Here is a 19,750-nt window from a genome sequence, read left to right as displayed (position 1 = left end):
ACACAGCAAACACATGCATATTCACGTGCTGATCAGATCACCTGATCCGAAACACTCTGCTGAGTGATTAGAATAGCAAGGGAGCATGTGAAGATGGACATATGTGGAAGGTGGATTAATTATCTTGTGATTACATAATGCTGTCAGTGAACAATTGGCTGATTGTCTAATCTGTGCTGATGGTGCTGTTGGGCACTGTGCTGTTTTAGCTTCAAAAACAATCTGTCAGTATACATATTAGTATGTTGCATGTTTGCAATATAATGCAAATTTGATTGGTTTTGTAACTCCTGGCCAGCAAGTAAAAACGTTTTGGCATGTTTGTCTATAGATTTATGTGATGTTTAATACCTTTGGGTGAAACCTAGAAACAAAGATTATTTCTGCCTCCTGTGAATTTGTTATTTTTAATTTTCCTGACCTTTTGTTAAATGGTTTTGTTCGATTCTTCACCTCTAACCTTTGTGTGTGAACCAGTTTTGCAGTGGAAACATTATTATGTTGCTCTCAGAGGTAACAAATCTTTTCATAGTCAAAACATCTGAAGCAGAAAAGCATGTTTAGATGCAGTGCGTGTGGAAAGTATTTACGGTGTCTCACTGTTTCCAAATTTAATGCTACAGCCTGATTTTCTTGTTTTTAAAGAAATTCCCAAAACACTAAAAACATATTTTCTACATTGTCATGATGGAGTATTTATGTGTAGACATTTAAGGAACGGTTAATACAATTCGGAATAAGGCTGTAACGTAACAAAATGTGGAAAAATTGAAGCAGCATAAATACTTTCCGGATGCACTGCATCTAGAAATATTGTTCTGCTTCAGATGTTTTCACTGTGAAAAAGGTTGTTACCTCTGAGTGCAAAGTATTAGTGTTTCCACTGCTGGCAGTAAAACTGGTGCTCATAAAAGACTAGAAGTCATTACATTTATAGGTTTGATCTCTTGAAGCAAGGCTGCATATTTTAGGGCATTTTCTACGTAAACCTGTATATCCAGTGGTTATGTACACGCATGGTGTCATTCAATGACAAAACAAATGTAGGTCATCCTTCCTCAGCTCAAACATTGTCTTTTTATGCAGTATACATTCAAATACAGGTTTCAAGATTTAAATCAAGACCTTTTGATTGATTTGCATATGCAACTGCCAGATGCAATCAAAAATAGGGACAACGGAAATTAAACAAAAGCAGCACAGTTCTTTTTGCTTTTAATATTTATAATATATGCAATACATAATGTGTATAATGGCAAACCTTGCACTGAAAACATGTTTCTTTGAACCAACTTTTAAAAATTTGCTCTAATTTGTTACAGCTAGTTAAAATAGTTTTGCTCAAGCTGTAACTCTGATGTGAATAATTCTCGCGTGTTTTTATGAAGCCGTCCCGTTGATTGTGTCATTTTCTGCTGGTTATTTCAGTAACTTTAAACCAAACGACCTTGTTTTTTTAAGGGGAAGAGACAAAGTGGAGAGCAGGAAGGGAGGAAACCCAGCCTTCAGCGATTATTGTACACAAGCAAAAACGTTACATCCAAGTGGTGAGTCACCTCATGAGTCGTCAACATCAGTTTCCATTTCATTTCTGTGGAAAATGATGGCTCAACCTAACCATCACAAATATTTGCACTGAAAAAAATTCTTTATTTGAACCAACTTTTGGAAAGTACTCTTATTAGTTACAGCCACATTTATTAGTTTCGCTCAAGGTATAATTGTGATTTCAGAATGATTCAAATCAGAATTATACCTTGAGCAAAACTAAAACAGTTAGCAATAACAAACTGGAGTATTTTTTTTTAAGTCGGTTCTAAGAAACATTTTTTTTAGTGTGCTCTACCACATGAAACGACAGCCTGTGTGTCACTGAGAGAGAATAGAGGACACTCCCTACCCAATTCTCTCCTGGTTGAATGCACTGACTTGAGTAAAAAATAAAAAAATGCTTTATGGGTGTGACATCAGAATGAGCAAGTGAATACATGTGATTTTCCTTTACAATTTGAACCTTTACTTTGAGTGCTTTGGAGTCACATTGTCTTTGTATCTTTTACTTTGTATTCTAATTTGCCGTAGCTTCCTCTTGCCTAGCCCCATTGATGCTGGGTACTATCACAATATGTCCTTTTGTGAGTCATGTCCTGACACCCACATTTCTCATTGCATGGTGCAATTGACCATGAAAACTAGTGCGACCAGAAATACTTCCTTGTAGCATTTTGAATTAATTTACTTGTCCTCCTTTCTGTCTACTTGCTATTTCTTCTTTATTTCCCTTCAGTAAGTTTTATGAATTGAATGTTGCTTTTGCTTCCAGTAATTCTTAAATTTCTGCTTTTGCTTGTCATTCTCATTCAGACATTTCCAGTAAAATCCCCATTTTATATACAGCTTACCCTAAATATGTACTTCGATGTATTTTACTGTGATTTTATATAGAGCAACACAAATTAGTACATAGTTGCCTAGGATAAAGGAAAAGATTATGTGGTTTGCAAAATGTTTAAAAGTATAGTACAGTCTTCTCCATGCAGTCTACTTTCAGTACCACCTTTCAAAGGGGTTACGGCTCTGACTCCTTTTGAAGTTCTTTTCTACAAGCTTGTACTCTATGAATATCTTTTTTTTTTTTACCATTTTTTCCCTCCTTGCAAGACATTTAAACACAGTCAGGGTAGATGAAAATCTTCTGTTAACACAACTTTTCATTTGTTGCCTCAGTTGGATCAGGACAAAAACACAGATAAAGTGGTAAGTTTGTCTTTCAATCCTTTCATAGTTTGGTGAAATCCTTCATGAACCTTAAAAATGCTGTCGTCCGGGCCTGCAGATATAATAACCTCGGCACCTAAGGGTTTAGCGATCCCATGGTGTTTTGAAGCCAATGAAAACCAACACGCGGTGTCAGTCATCACACCATAATACCACGAGCATGATTATTGATCGACTGTGAAGCGAAGGGATTTGTTGTGGCTGGCAGGTCGTGTACCAGCAGCCAGCCCTGTGACAGCAGGCTTTACTCAACGGAGGGCTGGTCTGCGTCGTCATCGTAGCTCATGTTTAATTAATGAGGAGGCAGCGGCCACGAGAAAAACTGGCTGCTTCTGGTTTCCAGACATAAATACAAAGCCGAGCCGGTCGGTCAGAGAACCAGAGAGGCACAAAAGGAGAAGCGGAGCACTCTGAGGGGGATTTTATACAGAAGAAGACCAAGAGAGTCAGGTAAACAGCTGCTCCGCGTACAGCACATTCACTCCGGTTATTGTTTGCAAAGCGGGTCGCTGATGGTGAGAGCGTTCATCCTCTAAAACCCAGGCTGCGTGTCGCTGGCAAATAACGGGAGATAATCTTGTTTACACGTTTTTACTGAATGTCAGCCAGGTGTTTGTGAGGATAAACACTGGACAAACGCCGTACAAAGACAAACTGTACACAGGAGCGCCGCTCTGACACGCTGATGTGTGTCAAACAGAGCAAAAGTGGTTCTGGCTTTGAACGGAAATGGAGTTTTTCACCCTTATTTTTCCGCTTCAAGGCGCGTTTGTGTGTTGTCACGTCACCGTCGCTGCCCTGTCTTCACAGATGAACTCTGTGAAGTGGTTCGCTTTGTTAAGAGCTGCTGCCACTTTGGCATCACAGCCTATAGACGTGGCAGGCTTTCACGACACAGCTGTGGCGCGCAGCATAGAGGAAACATCTGATTTCAGCTGTCTTTGTTCTTACAGGCGACGAGCGGCTCTCACTTCTTTATTCTGCTAGGAAAAGTTTCAGCTTCCCAGTTTGGTGCGCTTGTAGAACTAGTGTTACAGTGACATCCTGAAAAACTAATTAGAACAAAGACAAGAGATTTCTTTGGTTGAAACTCCTGTCCCAATGTTCTGTTCTCATCGTTTACAACTAAGTAATATATTTACAATATTGGTCTTTGCTTTGGTCGAAATTCTGTGTATATCCACCTCGTAAAGTCATGCATTTGTTTCAAGCTTCCTGGCATAAATACATTTTCTCATCAGGAACTGATGAGGTGAAGGACGAACACACACAAGTGATTATCTCATTCTTAGATTAGATTAGTTTTACAAAGTAATTGAAATGAAATACAAGACTTTTTTTTTTCTAGTCAAACATAAGTTTACAGGAATCTCTTTATTATTATTATTATTATTATTATTTTATTATTATTTTTTTTTTTAGAATTTGGTTGTAAATACCATATTTTCCGCACTATAAGGCGCACCTAAAAGCCTTCATTTTCCTCAAAAGCCGACAGTGCGTCTTATAATCCCGTGCTCCTTATATATGGACCAATATTGAACCACAACAGGTCTAGCAACTACGGTAAGCAGCCGCCGACTTCATTTTCGCCCGTAGAAGAAGAAGAGCGCGGTGCATGCTGGGATAGTTGTCAGAACGCTGGTTTGTAATCAATTAATAAAGTTTGACTGACCTATCTACCTACCAACCGTCTATAATCAGGTCGTCTGCAGGTCATTTAGCACCACGTTCTCCACGAACATGCTGTGCGCGAACGGAGAAGGGTGACCATCCACACCCCGGCCCAGTCGTGGAAGGCTCTCCTCGCCGACCGGAGTCGGACTGTTTTGTTGACATTCCGGTTAGTGCAGCTCCATCAAGTGGATGCATAAGGTAACTCCAGCCTCTGCTGTAACGTCTATTCTATGCGCTTTATAATGTTTTTTATCCTCACAAATGCCTTATATATGAAAAAAGTTTTAAAATAGGCCATTCATTGAAGGTGCGCCTTATAATCCGGTGCGCCTTATAGTGCGGAAAATACTGTACATTTTACAGCTATTTGGATTTTGTTAGGTAACATTTTGTGATTTATGACAGTATCGATAAACTCTAATTGATGACATTTGCAAGCAGAAAAATATGAATAGTGTGCTGGGGTCCTCACTTTTACTACATTCTTCCACTGTAGGGTCCATAAGAGCATTAATAAATCATAATGTGTCCAAAAATCTTAGTGGTTCCTGTGTTCTGTTTTATGACAAAAACCTGTCTGTTACCCAGGGGTGAAAGTAGTTTTAAATTCTTAGGGGTACTATAACAAATATGTGTGTGTGTGTGTGTATATGCATATATATATATATATATATATATATATATATATATATATATAATATGCTTCTTTGTGTGCTTTGGAGTTTCTGTGCTTTTTTTTGTGTAGCGATAAAAGCTGGGTAGCTCTTGAATTGCTACAAAATAAAGCTGTATTTCCTCCTTCAGCCCACTGGCTGCAATGTTGACAACTTGAGATGCCATGAGATCTAAATTCTGAACATCATGGCATGGAGTGCATCCCAGTTTTCCATGTCTGGCATATAACCATTAATTTAGCTTTTAAACTGGTTATATTGATGCTGTGTCCAGACAGAGGGATAATCAGTAGCCTAGCATCATGACCTATTTGTTCTGAAGATCCTACAGCTTCCACTTCGTCTTCCTAACATGGTGCCTCCTCATCCTGACTCTCATACTGATAGGAGGAACCACAGAGCTCTGTTAGGTGAAAGCACATCTTCTGAAGTTGGGATATTTTTCCTCCATGTTCTAGAGGAATCACCTCAAACCAGGTGATTCCTCTTAATTGTCTATTAATTGTCTATTAATAGACAATTAATAGACAATTAATTGTCTATTTTTTATATTAGACAATTAATTTAATTACACATAATCATCGCGGTAGAAGCCATTTGTTTGTTAAATACTTAATGAAACATATTTACCGTGTTTGATGTTTGTTGTAAATGACAAATACTCACAAAGAATGAGGTAATTAGTCCAAGTTTGTCGTTTATTGAACGTTCAGAAATTACAGCGGCTGTGATGAGTCACAGCAAAGGTAAAACAACCCAAACAGGTGATCAACTCTAAACCACTCGCACCTTTTTACTCTCCGTCTCTCTTTGTCATTTAAGCACACCCGTTGCCATGGCAACCTCCTGCGCTCCACAAGCCGAGCACAGATTACTTTAAAAACATAACATTCAGTCCGTTACGATATTAGGTTTGCAGGCTTGATATTTATTTTGCGATCATTAATAAACGCTCCCTGAACACAGCGGTGATTGATTAGTTCATTTTAAACTCCTGCTCTGCTCGTTATTTTAGTAATGGAACCAAAACGCACAGAATTGCGCAACACCATGTCGAAACAATAATCACTGAGATTATTATTGTTGTTGGGTCATTAATTTGAACACGTTTTGTTCATTTTTGTTGTTGTTGCTCTTTAATAAAGTTACGAATGTTTTAAGCGAGCCAGAGGAGGACGTGCTGCTCACAGCGTCCTGGCGACGTTCAGTTTGTCACCTAATGCCGAGATCAACTCAAAACCTTCCGTGATCGACGACTCAAAACCTTCCGTGATCGACGTATTGCACCTCTGCTCTAGCAAAGCACAAACAGTTCAGAAACAATATGAAATGGAAAAAAAGTTATTTATTAACTGATTAAGTCGCATTTTAGATTGTTCTTGAAAAACTAATCAGTCACGGCTGATTAGTGAGTGCACTCACAGCTGCACAATGGACCCATTGATTTTTTTTTTTTTTTACAGCGGACAGCCGCTCCTCTCTCTTGCAGGTACTGCGTATCCCCGCTAAATCTCTTAGGGGTACGCAGTTCCCTAAGGTACCCCCCTACTTTCACCCCTGCTGTTACCCTGTAATGGATTGGTGATATGTCCAGCCGATAAAAATTGCCTCGTGTCCAATCACCCCTGGAGATAGCCACCAGGCCCCGTGGGGTCCTGCAAGGACAAGTGGGTATAGACAATGTCAGTACAATTTGGTTTAGTCTCTTTTGTAAATTAATACATTAGATTTTATAAGCAGTAGCTGTGGAGCTCAGGTTTCTGTGCAAAAAAACCTGAAGTAAATTTTTTTAATCACTTTTATCAGTAGCACAATACATACCACAAAATATTGTGATCAAATTCTAAATCCTCAGCACTCATCCCTACTTTTTTATGTAGAACAATAGAAAACACAAATTACTGGCACAGTAAAAAAAAAAACAAAAGAAAAAAAACAACTTTTTCTCATATTTGGACTGACTCCTTTTGTAGGTTAAGGACGAACATCAGGTTTACACGCAATAAAAAAATAGATGAGATTATTGTACAGTGCTTATCCTTGTTCAGTCTTGTCAAATCTTTTACAGACAGATGAGTTCTGTATGTCCTTGTTCATCTGTATTTGGTTCATGAGAAAATAATTACATCAGCGCACTTCAGTCTTCAGTGACCACTGAATCAAATGTCAGCGTAGTTTAAAACCTGTTTTTTATTATTATTATTTTGTTTTTAAAAAGCAAAACACAAACCAAACGTAAACCTCTGCTAATCTGTTTTTGAGGATAAAACAGCTCACATTTCATTTCAATCTTAAGTATTTGGAAAAATAAAAAAAATGAAATGCTTTTTGTTTATTCTCATGAGAAAATTTTGTTAGAAAATATGTTCAGTCCTTCAAAGCTATTTGCAATTTTTATTTTATTTGAGTTTATTGTTATTTATGCAGGTACATTTCTGTGATAAACAGATGAATGAAAGAAGCAACATAATATTGCTATAAAACAGCTGATGGTCCAATATGAAAACCATGTTAACTGAAAGCATAAAATAAAACCAGGAGTTGTCAGCAACACATACAACTTAAAAAAAAAAACACAAACAACAATTCAGTGCTTTTTCATTTTTATGATTCTGCTTTAGATTAAGACGACATTCTCCGTCAGGGAGCCAACCGGTGTGATGCGCTGCTGCAAAGCTGTGAAATGCACACGCGCATTTGCGTGCTTCCACTTGATCCCTGCAGCATGGGAAAATCAGAGTTGGGAGAGAAATGAGGAATGACTGACCCTTGGCATGCATTCGCAAGACTAAACTACAAGTTTTTCATGTAGAGATGTAGAAATGTCTGTTTCCCTGCCCCTGGTCTCATGGGGCTGAGAGAGGAAATGCAGATGTGTGCACACACAGCTGGAAAGAGCTGTGTCTGCGGGTGAAAGCAGGGAGGGGAAACGGTTATGACGAGATTCAGGAGCTCAGACACAGTCCTTTAAAAGAGTTCCTGCTGAAGGCCGGTCCCGCTCTTTGAGAGTCCGCTGGCAGACTCGCTTCTCTGTAAATTGCCATTTGTAGGTCAGCGTTGGCAAACTCCCTTCCCTTCATCCTCACTCCACCCCACCCCTCCCCGTAGCCACCTGTCTAACCAAGGCCAGCCCACACAGTAATCTGTGGTGCTAGGGTAAAGCATGGAGCGGCGACATGTGGTGACTGTATTAACCAGCCATGGAATTACAAGCAACCAGGAACGGATGCACAATCTGTCAGAGTAATGTGTGCGAGAGGCTCAGAGACGGTTTGTGTTGAATATTGATCGCCTTACATGAAATCACATGAGATCGTGATGTAGAGAAAAATTCCTTTACATGTATAGCACAGTGATAACGCCCCAGAGATATTGAATCGTTGAAGCTTGTTTACCACAAAATGCATGAAAACTGCAGCTATAGTGTTTTAGTTCTATATGTAAAATGCTGAAATGTTAGGAGTGGAATAAATTCCCTGCTGTACTTCTGTGATTTAAAGTCACATGAGGGAAGATTTATTGCTTTTAATTTTCCAGAAATACTCTTTATTTAATTGGTAAGGAAATTAGCTGGCTGTTTGGTAAACAGAAAATAAATGAAGCGTTATTGCTTGAATCCTTTTCATTTTTAAAATATACAGTTTTGTAGGAATTATTGTTTATGCACGGAATTAATTTCTGATTGCCCTATAAACCTGCAGGGTGTTTAAGGTGAAATTAGAGCCAACGTCATATGCTGACTCCTGCATATTATTGGGTTTAGCCCATATCTCCCTAAGGGGACAGCAGTCAACCAAAACTCTATTTCCAGTAAACGTCTGCATGTTCTCCATAAACAGACGTCACAGTCTAATTTTGACTTTACAGAGTGATTTTCACATATGTTTTCCTGAAGTCCTGGCTTGTGGTTTCCTCTGTCTTTGTTAGTCAGATGACGTCTGTGGACTCTTCTGCTGCGGGAGTTGGAAATCAGTCACGATGGCTGTCTTGCATTTGCAGTGATTGTATTTGCAGGCGCCCCTGTGAAAATTGACATAGCCTGAATCCGTATGTTGTTCCATGATGGTTCAGAAATTGATGAAATTTGGTAAGACTTCGTGGCGCCTTGAGCAAATTTGAATTTGTAGTCCCACTTGAAGTTTAGTTCAAATGCTAACAGATCTTTCTAACATTAACATCTCTTGTTTGATCATTTGTACACTGTGCCTGTAACACTACTTGTTTTATACTTGACTAGCGAGTCAACAACAGATTCTTTCATTTCTCTGTGTGAAGAACTAAAATGTAAAATGTATGAAATAAATATAGTTAAAATTTGATAGAAAACTGTTGTGAAAATGGGTTTCAAAAGTATTCTTTACTTTAACAGTCAGGTCATATGTTTCTTTTTGTGGATTTCTTGAATCAGTTTGCTTTAAATGCACATTAAATGATGTACATTTAGAACCATATTTAGACTAGGAGAAATATATTTTTGATTAGAATTTAACTCTTAGATATATTGCATATCTATATTATTTATGAATGCAATACTGTAATGGTAAACATTTTGGTCAAAATCATCAAACAGAGTAGAATTCTCTGTTATTTTTTGTATCAACTTTTAAAGAGGTACATCTTTAAACCAATAAACTCAATTTAATTCTATTCTATTCTTTGTATATTTTCCACTTACTGCTTACTGGGGTACATTTAGGGATCTTTGTGTACACATACAATCAGACAAAGCAGGATTATTTCGAAGAATTAATCAAACCATTTTACAATGCTTCCTTATAATGTAGGAGACGGTTTACTGTTAATCTTTGATAAAAGACTCTAAATGTTGGTGCTGAGTAAACGTCTCTATTATGTTTTCAGTCAAATGTCCTCGAGTTGTTTTTACACGCAGCTGTCCATACATTCACAGCAAAGAGCCTTGTGCTGAAGCGACAAGGTCGGCTTTGTGCGCTTTCTTCACCAGGGACTTTGCCATTTCTCTGTCTGAGAAATTCAGGAGGCTCTAATAAGAAATGCTTCTCTTTTGTGTACACTCTGTTCTCTGACAGAAATAACTCAGTTCTCCAAAGACCTTCTAATTTGGCCTCACGCTTAATAAACAGTAATACAGAGTCAGGGGACAAAGCAATATAAACATTTCACAAAATGAAGACTCTAAATTAAGTTAATGATGGTAATAAACTGTGCTGTAAATGTGGGTCATTGTAAGTTGACTGCCAACTAACAGCACAGGTCACCTGTTCAATAGGCTTTTGTAGTCGTGGCTTGATAAACAGCTCAGCGCAGCTCCAAATCAGGCCAGAATTATGTGTTGAGCCTACGGGTGAAAATATTTTAAGGATTTACTCATTTAGCAACAGTAAACAACAAACTCTTTGGTGCCGGTTTCAACAGGTTTCTAGATGCCTCCCCTTAATTTAGGTCCTAGTATGTAGGTCTTTGCAGCACTGATTTTACTCATTTGTAGAAAGAACATCAGCATCAACATCGCTATTGTTTAACAGCTCATCTCTCTTTTCCTTTTTTAGATAACGAACTTCCATGACTGAGGTTGAAAGGCATCCTTGCCATCATCCTAATCTTTAGCTCCGCCCACAGACTCCAGTCGAGACTCTGCCCGGTTAAAATAAAAGATTATTTTGACTCGTAATCTGCCAGGGATATGAGTAATTGCGGCCATACCTCCATATCTTGGCATAATACTGTGAGACAGGGCTCAACCAGATATAACTCAGATGTTGTGACTACTACTAACCCTGTTTTGTATTTGTCCCCTCCAGACTCAACCGAAGAGGAGTTTAGACGGCATGCAAAGTTGTGAAATTTCCTCAGACAGCACTGATGATCCTCTTAGTAGCGGCTTTCGCCCTCATCGACAGCCTCGAATAGTAGTAATCGGTGCTGGCTTGGCCGGCCTTGCTGCAACAAGGGTCCTACTGAAAAACGGATTCACGGATGTCACCGTCCTAGAAGCATCAGACCACATTGGTGGGAGAGTTCAGAGTGTTAAGAACGGTGAGATCATGTGTTGCTGTTTATTTAGCCAAATATTCTCGCTTTGAAAACTTACTTTTAAACGTAGAGCACGACTCAGTCAGTGGGGGGCTGGCTATTTTAAAAATGCTACATTTTTTCATTTTAGAGCCATCGGCGATGTTCAAATCTGGTCTTAAAGGGCCAAAGCCCTCAATCTTTGTTTCCTTGCTGAAATTAAATGAATGGCTCATTAGCAGAACTCAGTGATAAGGTGAGCAGCTGTTTGACACAGGTGTGATGGAGCTTTATTACACCCAAAACAAGCTGGAAGAACCGCACTTATGAAAAGATTACATAAATGAATTTAAAAACTGTATTTACCATGTAGTAAATCTATTATGTTATCGAACTTGACTTTCCAATTACCTGATTGAAGTGGAGCTACTCAGACTTTATATGCAGTGCTGTTCATTCAGACACATCCGAGTAAACAACACCAAACAGAGCTCATGTATTTCAGTAATCCAATTCAAGTGTTTTTTATTTATTATTATTATTATTATTATTATTATTATTATTATTTTATTTATTTATTTATTTTTTTGCAGGAGAAGCAACTTTGGAACTTGGAGCTACCTGGATTCATGGTGCCAACGGAAACCCAGTGTACCACCTGGCAGAGGAAAATGGGCTGCTGGAGCACACCACAGACGGCGAGAGGAGTGTGGGACGCATCAGCCTGTACACCAAGAACGGTGTGGCTCACTATCAGACCAACATGGGCAAAAGGATCCCCAAAGACCTGGTGGAGGAGTTCAGTGACCTGTACAATCAGGTGAGACTACACAGAGATGGATAGGTGCACATCTGAATTTGTATTACTGTGTAGAAAAAAATTGTGCTATGCATGGTTCAGCCTGTAAAGCAACAGAAGAAACTGTGTGCTAATCTCACAAAGACCATTCTGCAGGCAGTCACAGCACAGTAAGCAGGTTATACAAGGTCACCAGTTACTTTTTAAAGTAGGTTGCTGTGCTGTAAAAAAAAATAAACTCTAACCCTTTGCTTAAAATTCAGAAGGGGAAATTTCCACAGATGCAAATTGTGGGAGTTTGGGGAAAAAAAGGTACAATAGTAAAAACCTAAAAATGTAAATATAGTCATGTACTGGGAAGTAAGGAAATGTTAATACATAAAACAAAGAGGAGCTGTGATGTTCACATGATTTCTTTTATGGTTGTATATCATCACTCTTTATCCAGTTAATTAAATAGAGATATGAAAAACATAATAATAATAATAATAATAATAATAATAATAATAAAAAAAAAACCTCCTGGAAGCAAGACGTCATGCATCTGATGCGTCTGATAGTTCAGGATGTCTCCTGGTTGTTCACATAACGTATACATTTCTGTGACAAGATCTAGGTCTTTTAGGACAGAATCACTTCATTTGTTAACAAAGTGTTTATTATTATGTGTTCACTAGCAGCTCTGAGCAGAGTGAACTGGTGGGGGCGACACTGCAGTAGTGGCCTCAACATTCAGACTGATAATATCTTTTAACACAGTTTTGATGGTTATAATATCCACAATGGTTGTAACTTTCCATCCATTTTACTAGGCACAGCACTCGATATGAATATTTTACCTCCGTACGTCTGATGTATTCTGGAAGTGAGTAATGCAGGTTATTCTTTCCAAGAAATCCAGCTTCATTAACTGGAAGTTGAGACATTGTGGCATGGCACTGGGATTGTTTTTCCTTGAAATATGTTGAACCATAACTGATTGCTGTTCATGAGAAAGGTGTGTTTAGTGACACAAACCAGCTTTTTTTAAGAGTCAGTAGGTGTGATTTCTCAGGACTCCTGTCAAGATTTTTAAGCAACACTGCATGACACGACCCAATTACTTCTTTTTAAAACAGAGAAAATTGACAATCATCCTCACTTCTGTGAAAATAGCATACCATGTTGGTTTTTACAGTTAATAATAACGCCATCCATACCCTTTATTTGTTCTATTTCCTTAAAAAAAAACACATTGGTATACTGTAACCCAGGTAACCAGATCATACCTGGTCATGTTATATATATATATATATATATATATATATATATATATATATATATATATATATATATATATATATATATAATTACATCGTTTTGTCTTTTACAGTTTGACATAATTGAGATGCGTTTCTGACTTTCTGCCTTTACATTCCTCCTCTTTCTCTTGTTGTGAATGGCTGATTCCTCCCTCCTTTAGGTATATGAACTGACTCAGGAGTTCTTCCAGAACGGGAAACCAGTTTGTGCTGAGAGCCAGAACAGCGTCGGCGTTTTTACTCGAGACTTGGTGCGCAAGAGGATTATGGAGGACCTTGATGATTCTGAAAGCACCAAGAAGCTCAAACTCTCGATGCTTCAACAGTACCTCAAGGTATGTTTGGGTTCTTCACATCCATCTGTGGATTCTGACAGTGAAAAAAAATATTCAAACTGTTTTTAATATGTTTTTACAAATAAAAATTGTATTAAATAGTTTGTTTTGCATTTGTGCTCTGATACCATTTAATAAACAATTAAATTAATGCCTTTCAGTTTACTGTGTTCCCCTGTTTTAGCTTTTTTGGTCACATTCTGGAAAACATAAACAAAATTTTGTTTGTCCCCATTGTTAGATGGTGTTGTATTATGTGAAGTTGGTTAAAACATGTCAAAAAGTTGCCCCATTTTATGCCCCAGTCTAAAGAACTAAAAGAACAGATGAGGAAGGGTTTCAGGGACTCAACCAGGAGGTCACAAACAAATCCAGAACCTCATCTAAAGCCCTGCTGACCTCACTGGTCTCCATTAAAGTAAGAGTTCACCTTTAAGAACCAACTGTGCACAATGACATCATTGGGAGAGTTGAAAAAGAGCTGACCAAAATTAACACAAATGACTGAAATGCATCTTGATGATCTTCAAGATGTTTGGAAAATATTAAAATTCCTAAATGAAAATAACATTTTGATATTAGACCAGTTTGGTTTGGTAGGATTACATTTTTTTTTCTTTAATGAATGAAAGCATCATTTAAACACTCCTTTTTGTATTCACCCAGATTATATGTGCCTGATATTAACATTTGATGATGATCTGAAAAAAATAAATTAATTAAATGAGTGTGACAAGCAAGCAAGATAGAAGAAATCTGTAAGGTGATAAGTACATTTTCATAGCTGAATGTTTGCTTTTTTGCAGGCAAAATAGTAGTTTTGTTGTAAATCACAACAGCGTGCGAGTTCTGGCATGTTTGAAGCGATTCCTCTAGGCTAATTTCTGTTGGGGTAACAACTTAATTGCTTTTCAGTCTTGTTGTGAAAGGGACTTGATGTTTACACGAGTGATATGATGTCTTTCTTTAAGGTGGAGAGCTGTGAGAGCAGCTCTCCCAGCATGGATGAGGTGTCTTTGAGTGAGTTCGGAGAGTGGACAGAGATTCCTGGCGCACATTATGTCATTCCTGAAGGCTTCATGAAAATTGTGGACCTCCTGGCCCAGGACATCCCGACACACACCATCTGCCTTTGCAAACCAGTCCGCTGCATCCACTGGAATTACTCAGCCCAGCATCGAGAAGTCATCGGCAAGAGCAGCCATGTCAAGATGGAGGACAACCACAACGACAACAACCACCAACGTAACGAGGACCCCCTGATCCTGGGTCAGCCCATTTTGGTGGAGTGCGAGGATGAGGAGTGGATCTCAGCAGACCACGTCATCGTGACGACTTCCCTAGGCGTGCTGAAGCAGAACCATGAGGCCATGTTCTCTCCATCTCTTCCTGAAGACAAGGTGCTCGCCATCGAGAAGCTGGGCATCAGCACCACTGACAAGATTTTCCTAGAGTTTGAGGAGCCCTTCTGGAGCCCAGAGTGCAACAGCATCCAGTTCGTGTGGGAGGATGAAGCTCAGCTCGAACAGCTGGCGTACCCCGAAGATTTGTGGTACAAGAAAATCTGCAGCTTCGACGTCCTCTACCCGCCAGAGCGCTACGGCTACATGCTAAGTGGCTGGATCTGCGGCCAAGAAGCGCTGCACATGGAGCGCTGCGATGACGAGACAGTGGCTGAAACCTGCACCGAGCTGCTGAGGCGCTTCACAGGTCAGGACACACACATGCAAGCACAGGGAACCGGTCATCTGTTTCCTCACTTCATGAGCCTTCTCTAGACAATCTTTCAGTGAAAGCGATTGTCTGGAATTAACCTTGGATGACTAAGAGTGAGAATCTTTACGAAGTGAGTCATGAGTGGGTCATTATCTGGGAGTTGTTGCAGCATAATCAATGCTGTGATATAATTTGTGTTCCTAGAAAAACAAAGTTTTGCAAAGGAATCAGCTGAATGACTCAGCTGTACTACACCCTGAAGAAATATGTTGCTTCGTTACATTTTGTCACACTACATCCACAATCTATTTTAATGCGATTCCGTATGATCGACAAAAAAGGCAGAGGAAGAAAACTCACACACGGTTTCAGCATTTTTCACAACTGAAAAGCAGAAAAAATAAAGTGCTGTCTTTTGTATGGGACAACTGCAGATACAGAGCAATAATCAAATCAAAGCAGCCAAAAGTCCCGGCAGTAACTGGAGAAATAATGGAGGTCCACAGCTCAGATGGGGGAGTCTGTTTCTCTAAAGAACCTCTGTAATGATCACAGACGCAGAACTGAACACTGAGTAGATAAGACAAGCCTTGTTCATATTTTTAGACGGTGAATAACTCGGGGAACAGTAGCGTAAGGGCACCACCATGATTGCAACAGAACATGTAACCTGTTCTCTGGGCTGATTTACTGTGTGCTGAATGGCAGTAGGTCAGAAAGGAAGTACAGAACACGCACAAGTCTGGCTTCTTCCTCTGAACTAGGTCACAGTCCAAGTACAGAGGCTGTATGTGTCACTTCATGCTGAGGTCATTGTACTTCCTATTTATGTGTAATGTGAATTACACAAAAGTCATTCTCACACACACACACTCACAGACACACAGAAAAATGGACTTTATAATGTATCAAGTACAAAGCCGCACGCACGCACGCACGCACGCACGCACGCACGCACGCACACTCCTCAATTAGGTCAGTGTGTTTTTATTTATGCAGCTGTTGTTTAATTACATATATCCTCACAGTGGGGAGCCTCTGTTTGCACTCAAAGTTCTAAGCAAATGACTTCGACTCGTTGAACTTTGTCTTTCTTTGCCCACAGCGGTTTGATCATGTGATATGCTGGCATATAAGCGACAATATGGCTACAGCTCTTTACGCCACTTTTTTGTTTTTCTCATCTGACTTGTCTGTGTCAAAATACAAGATTACAGCATCAATCCCCCTTATATAACCTGATTTTAGATTAAGTAGCCAAAAACTGTACTCAAATAACTTCAGTAGAAGAAAAAGAACTAACACAAAACATTAGCAGAAAAGTATAAGGGTACTTGGGTATTACTGTGTAATCTGATTTAATTAGTAAAAAATACGTAATTATACAGAAATAATACAAATGTACTTGGTACTTAATTATAATAAACGAATAAGTAAATATAAATAACATCATCATAAGAGGAAAAAATGGGCAACAAAACCACAAACTCGGAATATATAAAATAACATGAAACTTTTTTAAAAACCTTAAGTCTCACCCTTCACAGCACTGTGATTCCTGGCTATATTTCTTGCTTTACTTTGCGCAACAAAATCTAAGAATTCAAATACATAGCAAATACACTTCATTTTAGTGCTTAAACTGTTTTTCTTGTACTTACATTCTTCCCTTTTACTGATCTGTACCTTGACTACAGTTAATGATTCAGCACAACGTCACAGTGAGTCATATGCTGACAAACCCATGATGGTAAACATGCGTATATCTACACATGCAGTTTTAAGAGAGATTAGCAGAATCTATGCCATCGTAACAGTCGTGTCCTCATTTCTTCATCACCCATCAGTGCTACAAACCTCGGCCCTCACTGCAGCTTCCTCTGTGTCAGGATTGATTTTATCACTATTGATTTAAGAAATACGATCTTAACATAATCACCATGCATATACCCTTTGTACATTTGAACCTGTCCCAAAACACCACCTGTTTGAGTTTTAGTATTTCATGGAAAGCAAACTCTATTTAATTTGAACATTCAGCAGTACATATGCTGACCTTTTCCCTTCATGTTGTTTGTTGATAGGGAATCCTGACATTCCAAAGCCCAAGCGTATCCTGCGCTCATCTTGGGGCAGCAACCCCTACATCCGAGGCTCCTACTCCTTCACCAGGGTCGGGTCCAGTGGACAAGACTGTGAAAGGCTGGCCATGCCGCTGCCTTATGCCAACAGCACCAAGGCTCCGGTAAGACAACTGCACAAAGTACAGCTCATGTTTTTCTCATTTGCCGGGCACTCAAACAAATTTTTTGTTAGGACTCACAATCTAAAAACATTTGACCCATTTGAAACCTTCAGCGTGTTTAATTGGAATTTTATGTGACAGGCCAACACAAAGTATTACATATCGTTGTGAAATGGAGAAAAAAAACTAACATTTTCAAAGGTTTCTTACTGAGAAATAAGAGTGCGTCACGTTTTCCGCGCTAAATAAATTCTCATGCAATCAATTGCCTTCAGAAATCTAAATACTACAGAATGTTAACCTGTAATTTAATCTCGGTCTCGATCCAGTTGTTTTGTGAAGGCCTTAGATGCTTATTAGAGAACATCAGTGGACAAACGGCGTTATGAAGACGAAGAAACAGCAGACAGGTCAGGGAGAAGTGGAGATGACAGCAACTAAACTGACAGACCAGGCAGAGACTCTTAATCAGGGGGTACCTCTGGAGGAGCTGCAGAGATCCACAGCTCAAGTCTAATTTTTTTTTTTTGATTGAACAACTATTAGCTATGCACTACAGAAATCTGGCCTTTATGGAAGAGTGGCTTTCTTCCACTAACAAAGACATTAGTGGAAGAAAGAAAGACTTTAATGTTTAATGTTGTCAAACCATCTGCAGGTGTGACAGCAGCAAAATGTAGTTCAGCTAATATTGATTCAGGAACACTGGAAAACTGAACACCAATTAAACACCAGCTGGAAATGCACACCACACCATTCAGTTTTTTATTTATATAAAAAAATTTAGAACTATGTGTCATTTTCCTAATTTTGCACCACTGGGGTTTGCAAAACAAAATGGTTGTAAAATACATAGAACATCGTGATTGTAATGTGTCAAGATGTGGAAAAGTTAATGTTCAGTTCAGTAAAGTTCAGATAGAGTCATCCTAAACTGGGTAAATATATGCATAGATCTAATATATCTTTACATAGAGATCAACAACCGTCACACTGCCACCCATTTAGAGCAATTGCTGATTATTATCCACAAGGCCAGAGCATGAAACCTGATGATTCTGGGTGAAGAGGAAGAGGAGCTAGAGGTGTGTTTGATTGGTGGGGAGTTCTTCGTGTACATTTGACACTCCTGCAGGAACAGCATGACCTCTCTTAGCTGAGAGAGTCCTTCAGGCCAGCCAGGCTAAAAATCACACTCAGGTTAGCTAAAGCAGCACTTCAACAAGTGAACCTCCAACGAGGGAAGGAGAGATAGAAGACGGTGCCTCTGGGAAGGCCAAAACCATGTCTATATGATACTGACAAATGTTGCTATTAATCTGAATTTGTTCTCTAACATGTTTTCCCTTTTGTCTCTACCCTCCCCCGCTTTCTTCTGCTCCTTTCTTAGCCGCTGCAGGTCCTGTTTGCAGGAGAGGCCACCCACAGAAAGTACTATTCCACAACACATGGTGCTTTGCTCTCAGGGCAGAGAGAGGCCACCCGCTTGATGGAGGTGTACCACGACCACAAAGCCTAATACAATCTATATAAAGTTATTGAGCCTCCAACTAGTGAAAAAAATTACAAACCATTGACTTAAAGCTTTCTGTCTTAACAATTAGGTTCCATGTGTAAGCATAGCTCGGGCATTATTACACTGATGAGTATTTTTCACGTACTGTAGGTTTTAAATCAGCTTAATTTCGTTTTAAATGTTTTGTTTAAACAGTTATCAACGGTGCTGTAATTTCTTGTCTTGGCCATTCTTTCATGATGCTGTTACTGTTTGTTTTTTTTCTAAATCAGGAATTTCATGTTTATAGCAGCAACATCTTTAATTTACCTTTTTATAAGTGCCTTCTGTATTTAATATCATGTTTCTTTGAAAATAATGGAGATAATTAACAAAAAAGTCAAATTTTAACAAAATAAAAGTTCTATGATCATTCTTCAGCTTCATAACTTTTTATATGAAACTGTCTCTGTTTACCGATTAACTGTTACATATAACACCCAAAACATCAAAAGAAGGTGTTTTAATTGACTGGAAAAAAAAAAAGTGACAAATACCAGTGGTTTTTCTAGAAATAATAAAATCACCTGAGAGTATTAAACATTAATACGACACTTTGTTGCTATATTTTAAGTTCCACTGAAACTCTCAGGAGTTTTACAACGTTCACCATTTTGCCTGAGATTGTTAAATCAGTCAGATTAGAGGATCGTTTGGATGAGTGTAAGCTGAAACTTTG

General features: G+C 38.8%; 1 protein-coding gene across 4 annotated transcripts; it reads left to right on the top strand.

Annotated features, from left to right (window-relative positions):
* The first annotated feature begins 3,070 nt into the window (after positions 1-3,070).
* smox (spermine oxidase) lies at positions 3,071-19,446 on the top strand. 4 transcript variants are annotated; one of them, XM_081607967.1, is made up of 8 exons: positions 3,121-3,228; positions 10,658-10,833; positions 10,910-11,144; positions 11,714-11,940; positions 13,382-13,555; positions 14,527-15,265; positions 17,356-17,516; positions 18,916-19,446. In XM_081607967.1, the coding sequence occupies exons 2-8, from the start codon at positions 10,792-10,794 to the stop codon at positions 19,033-19,035; spliced, it is 1,698 nt and encodes a 565-aa protein (XP_081464093.1). In that variant the 5' UTR covers positions 3,121-3,228; positions 10,658-10,791; the 3' UTR covers positions 19,036-19,446. The 4 variants fall into 4 exon arrangements, with proteins under 4 accessions (XP_008410067.1, XP_081464093.1, XP_081464096.1 ...); XM_081607970.1 differs by lacking the exon at positions 10,658-10,833 and adding an exon at positions 4,494-4,653 and having other exon boundaries at positions 3,124-3,228; positions 18,907-19,446; XM_008411845.2 differs by lacking the exon at positions 10,658-10,833 and having other exon boundaries at positions 3,071-3,228; positions 18,907-19,446.
* Positions 19,447-19,750: the final 304 nt, after the last annotated feature.

Source organism: Poecilia reticulata, chromosome 1 (genome assembly GCF_904066995.2).
Source record: "Poecilia reticulata chromosome 1, P_reticulata-male-v2, whole genome shotgun sequence".
NCBI classification, from domain to species: Eukaryota; Metazoa; Chordata; class Actinopteri; order Cyprinodontiformes; family Poeciliidae; genus Poecilia; species Poecilia reticulata.
This window is presented reverse-complemented; position numbering and strand designations above follow the sequence as displayed.

Excerpts from the sequence above, each read along its gene's own strand:
- smox (XM_008411836.3), top strand. The coding sequence starts at position 10,792 with ATGAGTAATTGCGGCCATACCTCCATATCTTGGCATAATACT. Across the intron at positions 10,834-10,909 it reads CCATATCTTGGCATAATACT|ACTCAACCGAAGAGGAGTTT; the intron begins GTGAGACAGGGC and ends TGTCCCCTCCAG. Across the intron at positions 11,941-13,381 it reads TCAGTGACCTGTACAATCAG|GTATATGAACTGACTCAGGA; the intron begins GTGAGACTACAC and ends TCCCTCCTTTAG.